Source organism: Patiria miniata, unplaced genomic scaffold, assembly GCF_015706575.1.
Source record: "Patiria miniata isolate m_02_andy unplaced genomic scaffold, ASM1570657v1 HiC_scaffold_20, whole genome shotgun sequence".
Classification (NCBI taxonomy): domain Eukaryota; kingdom Metazoa; phylum Echinodermata; class Asteroidea; order Valvatida; family Asterinidae; genus Patiria; species Patiria miniata.
In genome coordinates, this window is record NW_024037059.1 from 22,592,107 (window position 1) to 22,606,043 (window position 13,937).

At 39.9% G+C, this 13,937-nt stretch overlaps 1 protein-coding gene across 1 annotated transcript; it reads left to right on the forward strand.

Annotated features, from left to right (window-relative positions):
- LOC119728227 (probable proline--tRNA ligase, mitochondrial) lies at positions 1 to 13,777 on the forward strand. The gene is made up of 12 exons (XM_038200380.1): positions 1 to 77; positions 2,964 to 3,206; positions 4,172 to 4,349; positions 5,716 to 5,789; positions 7,812 to 7,892; positions 8,428 to 8,500; positions 8,709 to 8,816; positions 9,109 to 9,234; positions 10,324 to 10,477; positions 11,173 to 11,308; positions 11,567 to 11,749; positions 12,331 to 13,777. Exons 2-12 carry the CDS (start codon positions 3,015 to 3,017, stop codon positions 12,439 to 12,441), a joined length of 1,416 nt encoding a protein of 471 aa, XP_038056308.1. The 5' UTR covers positions 1 to 77; positions 2,964 to 3,014; the 3' UTR covers positions 12,442 to 13,777.
- Positions 13,778 to 13,937: the final 160 nt, after the last annotated feature.

The following is a 13,937-nucleotide window of genomic DNA, read 5'->3' on the forward strand; positions in this document are numbered from 1 at the left end:
CGAGCCAATTCCAATATGGCGCTGCCCAGTGATGATCACATTCACTCGCGTGGAGCTAATTTAGTTTCTTTCAAAAGGTAAATGTTTTCAGTATTCGAGATGTGACTGGAATGCAAACTACGAGTACTACTTTTTTCTTGTCGAATATTTTATCAGGATAAGTCACGAACAGTCATGATAGTTGAAATATTTTTCATAGGCTAATAAGTAATATTCGTTGCCCAAATTACGGACATGACGGACACAACGACGAACTTGTAGAGAGGGCGCTGTTTATTCATGACAAAATTATATTTATACTATTATAGACTTTTCAAAGCCCACTAAAAAAATTGGGAAAGGTAACTCGCTCCCTTTAAAATTAAAGGGAAGATACAAGTTACAACATTTGCAAACATCAAAAAACGAAATGATCCAATTATCACGAAATACCCCACTGAATTGTTGGGGACTGAGTCTATTTAACATCCTTTAAAATTGTGGCTCCTGGTGTGCTGACATTTTCAAGAAAAAGTGTATTTTTCCAACGCTGGTCTGCCGACCAGTGTTGGAAAAATAGACAAAGGTAACTCGCTCCCATTAAAATTAAAGGGAAGATACAAGTTACAACATTTGCAAACATCAAAAAACGAAATGATCCAATTATCACGAAATACCCCACTGAATTGTTGGGGACTGAGTCTATTTAACATCCTTTAAAATTGTGGCTCCTGGTGTGCTGACATTTTCAAGAAAAAGTGTATTTTTCCAACACTGGTCGGCAGACCAGCGTTGGAGAAAACTGGCCTTTTTCAAAAACTGTTCCTAATTTTTCATATAATTATTCTGACTTTTGTTTGCAATTGATTACAGACCTGTGAAGGGGTACAAGCCTGCTAGACTGATTCTCCGACCTCACAATTCCCCAAATTGTATTAATTGCTCCGTTTCATCTTAAGTGGGGTCAGGGGGACCAGACTACAAGAAAATGAAAGGTTTTAGGTTTTTTTGGTTTTTCCAGCATCTACAAGCCCAAAACCTGAAACAAGTCAGTTTTACAATATTTTCTATAACATACTTATCCTCCAATTCCATTTATTTCTGAAAATTGCAGCAAAAGCAAATGTTGTACATTCCCTTTAAAGGCCTTGATTGGAGTGTCATGGCCTAGCAGTTAAGAGCACCGGACTCTAGCCCATAAATGTGGCCACATTTATGTCTAATTTTCGGGAAATTTTATGTTGAAATTTTGTTTCACAAACGTGTACAAACGAATCTGGAAATTTCACGAAAATTAGACATTTGAAAAAGGCAGCACTTTCTGATTAGCCTATAATAGAGGTGAGTATGCTTCTAAAGCAAAAATAAACTGCAAACTAAAGCCTTAAAGGGAATGTACATCATTGGCTTATGCTTTAATTTTCAGAAATGAACTATTTGAGGGGTTAGAATAGATCAAATTATTGTTACACTGACATGTTTGAAGTTTTGTTTTCAAAAATGCTGGAAAAACCAAGAAAAACAAAAATGTTCAAGTAGTCCGGTTCCCTGACTCCACTGAAGATGAAATGGATCAATTTACAGATGCCGGAAAATTGTACGCTAAGGGAACCAGTCTAGCTGACCTGCACCCATTCATGCACATAAAACCAATTAGCAAACAAAATTGGACTGAAAAAATGATAAATTTGGAGCAGTAGTGAAAAATGGTTAGGTTTTTCCTACGGTGGTCGGCCGACCACCGTTGGAAATGTAAACAAAAATACAATTTTCTTGAAAATGACTTCACACCAGGTGCCATAATTTTACAGGATGCTTTAGACTGTCATTAACCAACATCCTGTAAGGTATTTCGTAAAAACTTGATCATTTTATTTTTCGATGTTTGCAAATGTTGTATTTTCCCTTTAATACGAAAATCAAAATTTGACAAAGTTCGACATGTTTTTGTACAATGGTGGAAGTGTGGCTTTTATTTACGGAGGTAATCCAGTAATTTGGACACATTTATGGGGCTAACCGAACTCATGCTCTGGTGTTTCAGAGGCAGCAGTGGCGTAGTCCGAGTAACTAGGACTCTACAAATCGCCTTTTTTAACACTTGGACATGGTCGGGCGATAGTAGAGTCCTAGGTACATAGCCTTATTGCATTACTAATTTTTTTTTTTGACCATTTTCACTCGATCCCCCAATCAAAATCTTCAGATTTCACCCCCAAAACAGTCTTCAAACTGCCTTATGCGACCCTGTAGGCTTCAGTGGAAATTGGAAATACAAATGGTGGTGGTTAGGTTTACATACCTTTTGGAAGAAAAGAGAAATTCACCTTCAATTCGCGAAACATCCTTGTCACAAACTTGTCACAAACACCTTGTTTGAGGCTGCCATTTTGAATTCAGGAAAAGCATCAGACAGACCAATCACAGGGCACTTTGATTGGTCAGGTGACAAATCAAAGTGCCCTGTGATTGGTCTGTCTGATACTTGCCAGGAAACAGTCTAGCCAGCCATGCACCAGTCTACTTTTCCTGAATTCAAAGTGCAACTCCCATATCTCCTTTTGGTGAAATTTGCTTTTTAATTTTCATTCAAAAGCTGATCCCTCAATCATTCCTGATTTGTTTCAATATGGCATGCAGAAAAAACACTGCTATGTCTTCTGCCCACAAATTCACAACCGGCGAAGACCTAGACGTAAGCCATAGACAAGAGATTCGGATGTTGCCGTAAAATCACTTCCTTGTAGGCGCATACACTGTAGCTCATGAAATATCGCAATACACTAACTAATGGCTGTTTCATGAAATGCCAATCCCAATAATCATGGCAGTACTAGTTGTGAAATTAATCCTTCTGATATGTTTAATAGTGGACATTATAAGCTTTGTGGACTGTTTTCATGCTTTGGTTTAGAAATTTACATTGTTTTCAAAAATATTAGTCAGATGTTATTTATTTTTTTAATCTTGTCTTCCAAATTTAGATTTCTTACAGGCTTATCAGTTGTCACTGAAAAACAGATGACAAATTCACAATGAGAGTACATCAGCTAATAAATTGTCTGTGCAAGAGATCATGCATGTTTCTTCCACTTGATAATACCATGGCAACACAACCAGCAAAGCAGTTATGCACTCAACATCACCATGTGTCCAAGATGTTTCGTCCGTCTTATGTCTTGCCCAAAGGGATGCGGCAGGATGGAGTAGCCTGTAAAAGTCAACGAGTAGGTGTTTACTCCTCAATACCATTCAGATTCTTTTGCTTAAAGATTTATTAGTTAACTGTGTGCAAATCAGTGCCTAAAAGATTTAATGAATGATCGTGTCAATTTTGAAAATACAGTAAACTCAGGCCAAGTCACACTCTCGGGACCGGAGAATTTGTGACGACTTACGCGAATGCCGACATCTGCTGTAAGTCGTCATTTTGCTGACTTACATGAATGGCCTTTTTGCACACATGATTCATTGCACTAATTGGCTTCGATTCACCCTGGTGTATCTCCTTCATGCTAGAGCTGAATCCAGCAAATTAATCCTCAAATTTTATCATGTTTGGGGTATTGATAGTGGAGACCATGTGTACAAAATAGTAAAACTTGCATGTGCGCAGTTACGAATTAAATGCGTGCGTGGTATACCACGCATGCATTGACGGCAGCACTGGTATTGACTGCATCATTCAATAAGACGACCCCAATAATGGACAGAGCGCATGCGTACAGACTAGAGGGGGTACTGGTATTGATATGCTCACGATGCATATGCAATGTATGCGGTTGGAAACCCTTTTGCGACACCGATGCATATGCAGCGATCACGGGCCGTGCCAAAACACTTTTCACTCGACACTTCTTGCCAACCGCAGTAGGAAGTTGATGCCAATGCGTGATTTTTTTAATGCCGACTTACACAAAGGATTTTGTTAGGCTTTTTATGGAAAGGGGACCGAGAGTAACACGACGACTTGAGCGAAATGGCGACTTATAAAAGCTGACTTAGAAATAAAAATTCAATGGAAATGCATTACAGTCAATTGGGACTTTAGTCAGACGGCCGACTTGAGCGATTTGACGAGTTGTACGATGTCGGCTTGGCCAGAGTTAACTGTATGACTGAAAACTGAATTGATTTCATCTGGGTGTTTTTGAATGCCATTGACAAAGAATGTGTTCTTTTTTTTCAAAAGCTGATGATGGAGAATGGCTTAATCCGACCGGCAGGCCCTGGAACCTTCCATCTTCTTCCCTTAGCTCAGAGAGCCTTGGAGAAACTCATCAAAGTGGTCGACTTGGAGATGAGGAGAGTAGGAAGTCACAAGATTGCCATGCCATCTCTCACCTCATCAGCTTTATGGAAGGAGTCTGGTAAGAATAATGTTCACAATAATTGTGCAAGAGGGCAAGTCCAAGAATCGTACATGTTACGTCCCATACGTAACAAAAGTTTAACCCTCTAAAAAGCAATTAAGATATTCATGAATTTATACTGTTGGGCATCTGCAAGGAGAATACACACATGAATCTTTACGATGATTATGTAATTTAATATAAACGGTGCATTACTATGGGATAACAAGGGGGCCTTTTCTTGGACTCTGTATCTTGATTGGCCGAGAGCGAGTCACATGGCATTTGCTATTTATGCTATGTTGCTGTGCATGACCAAAAGTACTATACCTATAGCAACCAAAGTACTATACCCGTAGCAACCAAAGTACTATACCCGTAGCAACCAAGTACTCTACGCATAACAACTGGTATTCTGTGCAAATGCATAATGGTGTGCAAGTTGCGCATTGTGCATATTGTTCCCAAGCTAGCGCTACAGATCTGGGTCAAACATTTTGTGAAGGGGTAGTTTGAAAAGTGAAAGTAAATTTTCAACCAAATTCGTATTAAAATAGAAGGACAATTTAATTGCATTTAGATTAAATTAATCAGTTATCGCTTAAAATAAAGCAGAATATGTGGGAGAGGTGCTATAAAACAAATATTGACTGCTTTACCTGGTGGTGTAATAAAACGAGCCTCCCTCGGTGATAATAATAACAATTATAATGTGGTGCTTATATAGCACCTTATACCAAAGGTCTCAATGCGCTTCACAATTTTTACCCCTGTTCATCAGGCCACGAGACCACTTCTGCAGCAGCTCAATATCAGCGCATATGGCCCGTACCTTTGCAGGTACCCATTTATTCCTGGGTGGAGAGAAGCAATGAGTGACAAAGTGCCTTGCCCAAGGACACACGCACCATAACCCCAGGCTGGACTTGAACCCACAACCTGCAGCTTTACCTGCAGACCACGAGTCCAATGGCCTTAACCACGAGGCCACAGCACTCCTATAGAGCATTCTATTTTCTCTCGGCTTTGCCTCAGGAAAAATAGAATGCTTCATGGATCACCTCGGGAGGCTAGTTTTACTACACCATGAGATACAGCAGTCAATATTTGTATAATATGCAGGCTCCTTTGGCCACTGTATGAAAACTTAGTCCACCCAACCTCATATTGCAAGGTTCCCTGCATCATTTATTTTCTTTACATGTATATTAAAAAAATCTATATCCTCTTAAACAAGATTCTGTGGACCACATGCAACTTATAATGTTCTGTCCAGTAAGGGATGAAGAATCAAGTCATTTACAAACGTTTGTTTGGTTGATAGATTAAAATCAATCAGTCCAGTTGAAATTTCTTTTGAAATTTCTGACTTTTTCTTCAACAGGCAGATGGGATATGATGGGTGCAGAACTTTTCAAACTCAAAGACAGACACAAGACAGAGCTTTGTCTAGGTCCTGTAAGTTTCATGTCATTTTAACCATTAACGTGATAATTATGTGTGCACCTAGTCAGTTTCCCTTTTATGTTTATTTGAAAATTTCTAATAAGATGCCGTATCCTCTCTGAGAGGTCCCCGTTTACTATTTCCCAGATTTGCAGCATTGCTAATGTTGCTAGTATTATGACTTTGGGCTTGATTCCTGGCCACATGGCATATACGGGTTTAAGGCTTCTTGCTAGTGCACCTCGAACAAAGACATTGACAAATTGACATTGACATGGTTGAATTTGAAAAACAAAGTTAAAACAGTGCTCACTGGATATTAACAGCTAAGCTGTCGGTGCGGTGCACCTTCATCGGAGGCAATTACGGCTAGTGGTGTTCTGCTGGTTGAACAAACGAGGTAAACTCCATGTTCATCCTGTCAGGGTGCAGCGTGGCAAGTCGGAACATCACACGCTGCGTGTCTGATGATTCCATGGTAACTACGCTGACGCTCATGTCCTTCGTGGAGTGTGGGGGTGTGTTTGGCGACAGCCAGGCCAGGTTGTTTCAGCCACACGCTGCGAAGATGCTCCGTAAAGCGGTTTGCCAAGTCAGTGCTTGGTTTTGGCAATGTAGAGCTTGCCACAGCGCATACAAGTGATACAGTAGATATGTGAAGGTGGTGCATTTGAAGTGGCCGTTTACCTTGACATAGCCATTGGGACCAGCGATGGAAGAGGAGCCATTGATGTGACCACAAGTTTTGCATCTGGGACGTTTACAAGTGATAGTGTTGAGCTGGGAAGTGAAGACCGCACAATGCTGTTACCGATGGAACGGCCGTGCCTGAATGAACATAGGGGTTGGTGGACTGGGAAAAGATGGTGCTATAGTAGCTGGATCTTCCTGCAGCATCTTGAACTGTTGGAGAAGGATATCCCTGACAGGCACGTTGAGTAGGTGGTACATGTAGGTGAGGACAAGAGGGATACGCTCTTGTTGCTTGGGAGGGGCGCGCTACTTGACGCATCGCGGGTGACTGCTGAGACCCTGTGAAGAACAGTAACGGTAACAAGCCGGGTATCCACATTCCTGGAGAACTCCTTCATCTCTTGACCTCGTTTGTAAAACTCAACATCCTCACTTGGCGCAGGTGTAGGAACTGGCTGTAGGGGATAGCATCTTTACACTTCTGTGGATGGGACAACTCGTAGCGGAGGTAACTGTGCAAATCAGTGGGTTTGTAGTGACTAGTGAACCCATGTGGTGAGGAGCTTGCCATTGATAGACACTTGATGTGGAGGAAGGTGATGGTGTCAGATATATCTGAGGTGAAGCCCAGGCTGGATGGTAGTTATCAGCAATAATGAATGTCTGCACATCTTCTTTAGAGCCAGATGTTGCATTGATGATGTCATCAATGTACTATTCGAACAGCAATGGTTTTGGCACCGGGAAATCGGACATCATCTTCTCCTCAAGAAAGCCAACAAACAGACAGGCATAACTCGGACCCATACGTGTACCCATAGCAATGCTAGTGGTCTATAACTGATGCATAGGTAGTGCATCCCATTAAATTGAAGTTGTTGAAGGTGAGGACAAGTTCAGCTAGCCTGAGGCGGGTAAGAGTGACGGGAAATAGCGACGGCTCATCCCGGACGAGATGAACGTGGAATTTACCGCGTTTGTTCCACCAGTGGTACACCATTAGCCGTAATTGCCCTGATGAAGGTACATTGCACCGAAAGATTGGCTGTTAATATCTGGTGAGCACTGTTTTAACTTTTGTTTCACATTCTACTAACTGCCAACATAGGGTTGGATAGCTCAGTTGGTAGAGTGCCGGTACGGTGTTCCAGAGGTTGCAGGTTCAAACCCTGTTTCAGTCAATTTCTTTGTTCAACTTCATAATCATAAATATGAATGATGAATTCCTCAGCCACCTGAGACGCATTGGTATTATTTTTGAAGTTCCTAAATGATGTGTGTGCTGCGGAAGATGTCGACCCCCAACTAAATAATTATGTGTATCCTTTTGATATGCCACAGACACATGAGGAAGCAGTGACAGATATCATTGCAGCTGAAGGTATTCTGTCTCATAAACGACTGCCGATAAAGCTCTATCAGGTAAGTAGTTTTTCATGCATTTCGTTGTTTCCAATAATAACACCACTCAACATCCAAAGAATGTTCAAAACCTAACATGTTGAAGTTGCAGCTCAGTGGAGATAACTCTTTATGAGAAAACAGCGAAAAGCCATGCACAACCTTTTGATCACGAAACACAGTTTCATCAACAAAACTCTTTATTTCCAATGATCATTCTATTGACTGATCTTTGGAAATTACCTACATTTCTTTATTTCTTCAAATGACACCAAGCCAGATGGACTAATTTCACAGGATGTTTAGTACCAGTACCATCTTTAATCCACATAAGAGTTTGATAATAATTTGCTAGGTTACTTTTGGGATAAATGCAAATGATCCTATGCAAGAAACGGCTGCTAGAAGGATCTCATGAGATATATGTAAGGCACCTGTGAGATATGCCTTTTTTTTAGTTGGAAGGGCTTGATGGTACAAAGTTGAAGTATAGATCAATCTTTTGAATGTTGCATGAAGTTTTTCTGTCTATTCATATTTTGGGTTTTACCGATAGATCACAACCAAATTCAGAGATGAGCCAAGGCCACGATTTGGATTACTAAGAGGAAGAGAGTTTATCATGAAAGGTAGGAAAGATCACTGCTCTTTGTGAGAAATTCTATATTTGCAGTATTCCTTCAGTTGTTTTCATGTGTTTACAGCGATTGACAAAATCTTTTGAACGGAGCAGGCAAATATCTTTGTTGTTGCATACGGCTGAATTTCATGCATAATTTAATTTGATTGGGATTGTATACACCTTTTAGGTTGAATGTCGATTGGTTTGCACAACAGATTTGTATACGTTTGACTCCAGTGAAGCCACAGCCAGAGACACATATAACATGGTCTGTCAAGCCTATACAAGATTATTCAGAAGACTTCAGTTAGACTTTATAAAGGGTAAGTGTTTCCTTGTTTCTGTTCGTGTTTTTGTCTCTGCAAAAGCATCAGATGGTTTACCCTTACGTACCCTTGCTGCCATATTACACAATACATTTCAGTAAATACAGAATATTTGATGACATAAGTCATTAATCATATTTCATGATGAATTGCATGCAATATTTTGCCATTTTCTTAATACCAAACCTAAGATTAGTAAGAGTTGCTGCATCAGCCAAATGACTGACAGATAGATTTCTACCCTGGGTGCTGGGAATACTGTATTGATCTGTTTGCTTGGAATGTCTAGTTGTAGGAGACACTGGAAGCATAGGCGGCAGTTTATCCCATGAGTACCACTTACCTGCACAGACTGGTGAGGATGAGCTATTCCAGTGTGACAAGTGTGGTCTGGGTGCTAATGCTGAGACAACAGGTGGGTGCGTACAGGTTTTTGTTACTGCTGGAACAACTCATCCATGACCTAATCTCCCATCTCCAGCAACCTCAAAAGCAAATTTGTGACCCAACCCAACAGAATAAGTCACGAGTGACTAGAGCTACTTTTAAGTAACTTTGCCATTTAGCAGATAAAATCCACAGGAAGAGTTTACCCTTTTCACACTCTTTATATCGGTATACAGGGTGAGTAAAAAAAAACGAAACCCAAATGTTGGGACCATTGTTTTAGTGAAGTTCTGCATGTAGCACTTTCAATGTCTTGGATATGAAAGCCCAATTCATCAGCTTTCTTTAAGTACACGAATCATTCAAATCACCTCTGTACTTTTCAAGTTGCGGAATTTTAAACACAACCGCCGTTTTAAGGTTCTGTCCACGGATCACAAAAAAGTTCAGCGTTCTTTCAGCAAAACGAAAACAAATCACATAAGGATGTGTGTGAAGTGTTTTTGTTTTGCTGAAAGAACGCCTACCCGTTTTATGATCCGTGGACAGAACTTTAAAACGGTGGTTGTGATTAAAACTCCGTAACATGAAAAGTACATGAGTGATGTGAATGATTCTTGTACTAAAAGAAAGCTTATGAATCGGGCTTTCATATCCTAGATTTTGAAAGTGCTACATGCATAACTTCACTAAAACAATGGTCCCGACGTTTGGGTTTCGTTTGTTTTTTACTCACCCTGTATATTAAGATGTCAAACTGAGTGATATATCAAAATGAAGTGCGAGTTTTGCACTTTCTACTGCATGTGAAAGAGTATATCATTGCATGTCCTTAAAACTCATTTCGTGGGATCCATTTACATTTATTTTATCTTCCCAACAATGATGAGAACACTTAAACACATTAACCCTTCCCTTACTGTAAAGATGTATAGATAAGCTAAGGCTTAATAACTACATCAAGAAAACTGAGAGCATGTTGCAATAGGGAGGTTCCACAAATAGGGAGGTATCTGTTGCAATGTGAAGCTTCCCTGTTGCCTCTTCTTGTCTGGCATGTAAACATCAACAGAAGTTCATTCCCTAATTTATTGTCTGTGCAATGAATCATCAACAGAGGGCGCCAGACCGGTCTGCCCTGAGAGGTTGGATGAGACAGCATGCCCAATGAGATTAAGGAGCGGTATTGAAGTGGGTCATGCATTCCTGCTGGGTACTAAATACTCCCAGGTCTTCAAGGCTTACTTTGCTGACTCGGCTGGTAACAAACAGTAAGTCTTATCCTCAAAATGCTGATTTCATTGGGGAAGGGTTCAGTATCTTATTGACCATAATTTTTTTTTTAATTATGGATGTTTTGTTTACTAGACATTTGTTTAGGGGGGTGGTTCTCAAATATAGGGAATGTTATTATTCTAATGGGAATAGTTACAAATTATAAAGATAATTATGAAAGATAAGTTAGATACATGTAATTAAAAAGAATTAACTGCTAAAATTGCATTGGGGGGGGGTTGGGGTGGGATGGGTTCCAGAGGGGCCAACCTAAAGTCCTTTTTGTACATGACTGACCCATCACTGACTGGCACTTGTGAATTAGACTTGCTCAAGTCTCTTACTGACTGACTGGCACTTGTGAATTAGACTGATACCTATCTCATTGACTGATGATTGTAATTTGTGAACAAATAGACTGGTTACCTATGTCACTGACTGACTGTCATATGTAATTAGACCAGCATCACTTTTTGTGTACTTTCAAGATACAAAGTCTCCATGTGAACAGCAAAAGCCAATTTTTCATTATTTTTATCGTGCACCCACTACAGCTTATTCTACAAACTCTGTAGCCATTCGGAATCAATTGAATAGAATTCTGTGTACTCTTGGACCAGCTTTTCTAGGCTTTGCCCAGTCTTGTTGTGTGTTCCGTTTAGTTTCCCTGATGACATGGTTTATCTTGTAGGCTTACAGAGATGGGTTGCTATGGTCTAGGAGTCACCAGGATTCTAGCTGCAGCCATTGAGGTGTTGTCTTCTGAAGATGAGATTTCTTGGCCTCAAATCATTGCACCATATCAAGTTTATATCATACCTCCCAAGGTAATATCACCAAATTAAATCTCATTGTCATGTGTATCAATCAATGATTTGGTTAAATCTAGATGTGGTGCATTTTAATAGCATTGAAGAGAAATTATCAAAGATTACTATGTCATGGCCTTATGCATCCTTACCTCTGCTGTAAGAACACTCCCAACTCTCCAATATTGTCTAATTTACATTTGTTTTTCTTTTCAATTTTCATCTAATTAACCGAATGGAACTCACCAATATCCTAATTTGTTTCACCGGATTCAGGGGAAAAGCAAGGAGGAAGCTGCAATCCCATTGGCTGAGGCATTGTGCAATGACATCACTGATAGCTTCTCTCATCTACAAGAGGAGCTGCTATTGGATGATAGGGATCACCTGACCATAGGTCGCAGGGTCACTGATGCCAAGAAACTTGGCTACCCTTACATTGTTGTCTTGGGGAAACGAGTAAGTAACATCAAATTTGTATTTTAGTTTGTGTCACTTTAAAAGCATAGCTCGAAAGTTGCACCTCCGTTCATGAGAAATAAAATCAATGGGTGCCTGTATAGATTGCCCAAGTCAACCTTGATTTAATAGTCCAGTGCTGTTAAGTGAGCTCTTAAGTCATTCTCATTGCTCAACTGAGGCAGCCTTGACAGTAAACACCCTTTTGTCTATGGCTGTGGCTTATGGACATGCAGTAGTGTGTCATTCTCAAAGCCAAATTGAAGCCATAATCCCACCATTTGTTGACATTGGTCAGTTACTTATGTGAGGATCATGACGACATGATCCCCATGATAGTGATATGTACAACACGTGACTCAGATACAGAGTAAAAGAAACAAAGAACTATTAACAATTTGAGCCTGAATCCAAATGTAAAGAAAGCCTTTGTTTGATATCAAATTGTTTTAAGTGGAACACATTCATAAAAGATAATATTGTTGGGAATGATTTGAGTTACTGTAGTGGCGAAGGCACAGTGTAATTTATGACTTAGCTTTGAACATCAAGTCTTCAAACATTTTGTTATTTTTGAACAGGCCCTTGAGGATAAGCCATTGTACGAGCTTCACGATGCACAACAAGGAACAACAGAGTACGTCTCCAAAACAGAGCTTCTTGAAATTCTTGGATCGATAACTGTCCTATGACCATGGAGGACCCAAGTCAAATACATCTAGCCTTGCATTTTTACAGATGACAGTTAAAAAAGGGGAATATATTATTGACTTTTTTCCCTCTGTTCAGTAAATCAAGTAAACTCAAAACTAGCTGAAACAGACATATGGACACAGCCTGTCAAGAGAGTTGAAAAGCACTTCTGTCAATAACAATTTGATTACGACTTGGAATTGAGGGGAAAATAAAAAATTATAGTATCCAATAATACACACAATGCACATATAGCATGGCATTGCATTTTGAATGGATATGTTGACCTACTTAGTACTCACTATATTTTTATTTGAGTATTTCATGAATATTTTTGTTTGTACTTTGTATTTTTGTATTGTTTCCCCTCATTTCTATGTTGCATTGTGAACAAAGTGTGACTTTTGCATTTGCTGTCATAGTTGGTATACATGGTATAGACAAAACAGATCTTTAAATTGTGTGAGAGGGGCTGTGTCCACAGTTTATGAGTGTGGAGTTTGCTTGATGGGGCCGTATCATAAGTCCGACGCCTCATAGGTCCGACGCCTCATAAGTCCGAAATTTCGGACTTATGAGGCGTCGGACTTATGAGGCATAAATTCTGCCTCATAGGTCCGACGCCTCATGAGTCCAATGCCTCATAAGTCCGACAATGGACAAACGCTGTCGGAGGCGTCGGACTTATGAGCAGACCTCTGCTTGATTTACAAAAGGGCAGATTTCAAAATCTGTTTGTTTGTTTTCCAGTAGTGCTATTTAAATGAAACACTTTGCATTGCTTTAAACTGTTCTGTTGATCATAGAAGTAGTTGACGAATGTGTCTCGCACTCCAACCATCTAATCCAAACCTAACCCCCAGCCCCCAGCGGTACTGTGTGCCACATTAGTGCAAGGGTGAAGGGAAGGGCTTCTGGGCTTCAATCCACATGACCATGAGGCTATCAAGTTATAAAAACACAAAGTGAATGGTTGTCTTATTTTAACTGAAAATGTACATTGCATGGGCTATTGAAAGCAAAGTTAATGGTATAGCACTTGGGTTTGGACAAAATCTTGTTGAGTGGGTTTTAAGTTATTTTGCAAATACCAACATTTTGTAAGCCTCCCAAGCTTTCGTTTATAGATATGAACAAATCATATTGGTTTTCACGGTTTTTATAAGCCCAGAATGCAATACGCTACAAATATATTTTGGCAAGTTAACAATCCATGGAACAGCTTATCCCGTACACGCCTTGAAATGACATGGTAAAAGCAAATCATGGAAGTCCAAAAAAGTTGGTGTGGGTATTATCATACAAAATTTGTAATAAATATGGATTTTTAACTTATCTGAAATGTTTCAAGGTGGATGATATGTTAGTATATGTGCTCAAACTATATCCCCCACCCCGAAACTTGGGAAAGGCGTTTTTTATCCTTTCCATAATTTCTTCATTATGGGAGAGGGGCAAAATAGGTACAGGGAGTAGCTATGTGTTGGGGCCGGGT

Coding starts and splice junctions, on each gene's coding strand:
- LOC119728227 (XM_038200380.1), top strand. CDS start 3,015: ATGAGAGTACATCAGCTAATAAATTGTCTGTGCAAGAGATCATGCATG. Junction 8,501..8,708: donor AAGAGAGTTTATCATGAAAG/GTAGGAAAGATC, acceptor TTTGCACAACAG/ATTTGTATACGTTTGACTCC. Junction 8,817..9,108: donor TCAGTTAGACTTTATAAAGG/GTAAGTGTTTCC, acceptor TGGAATGTCTAG/TTGTAGGAGACACTGGAAGC.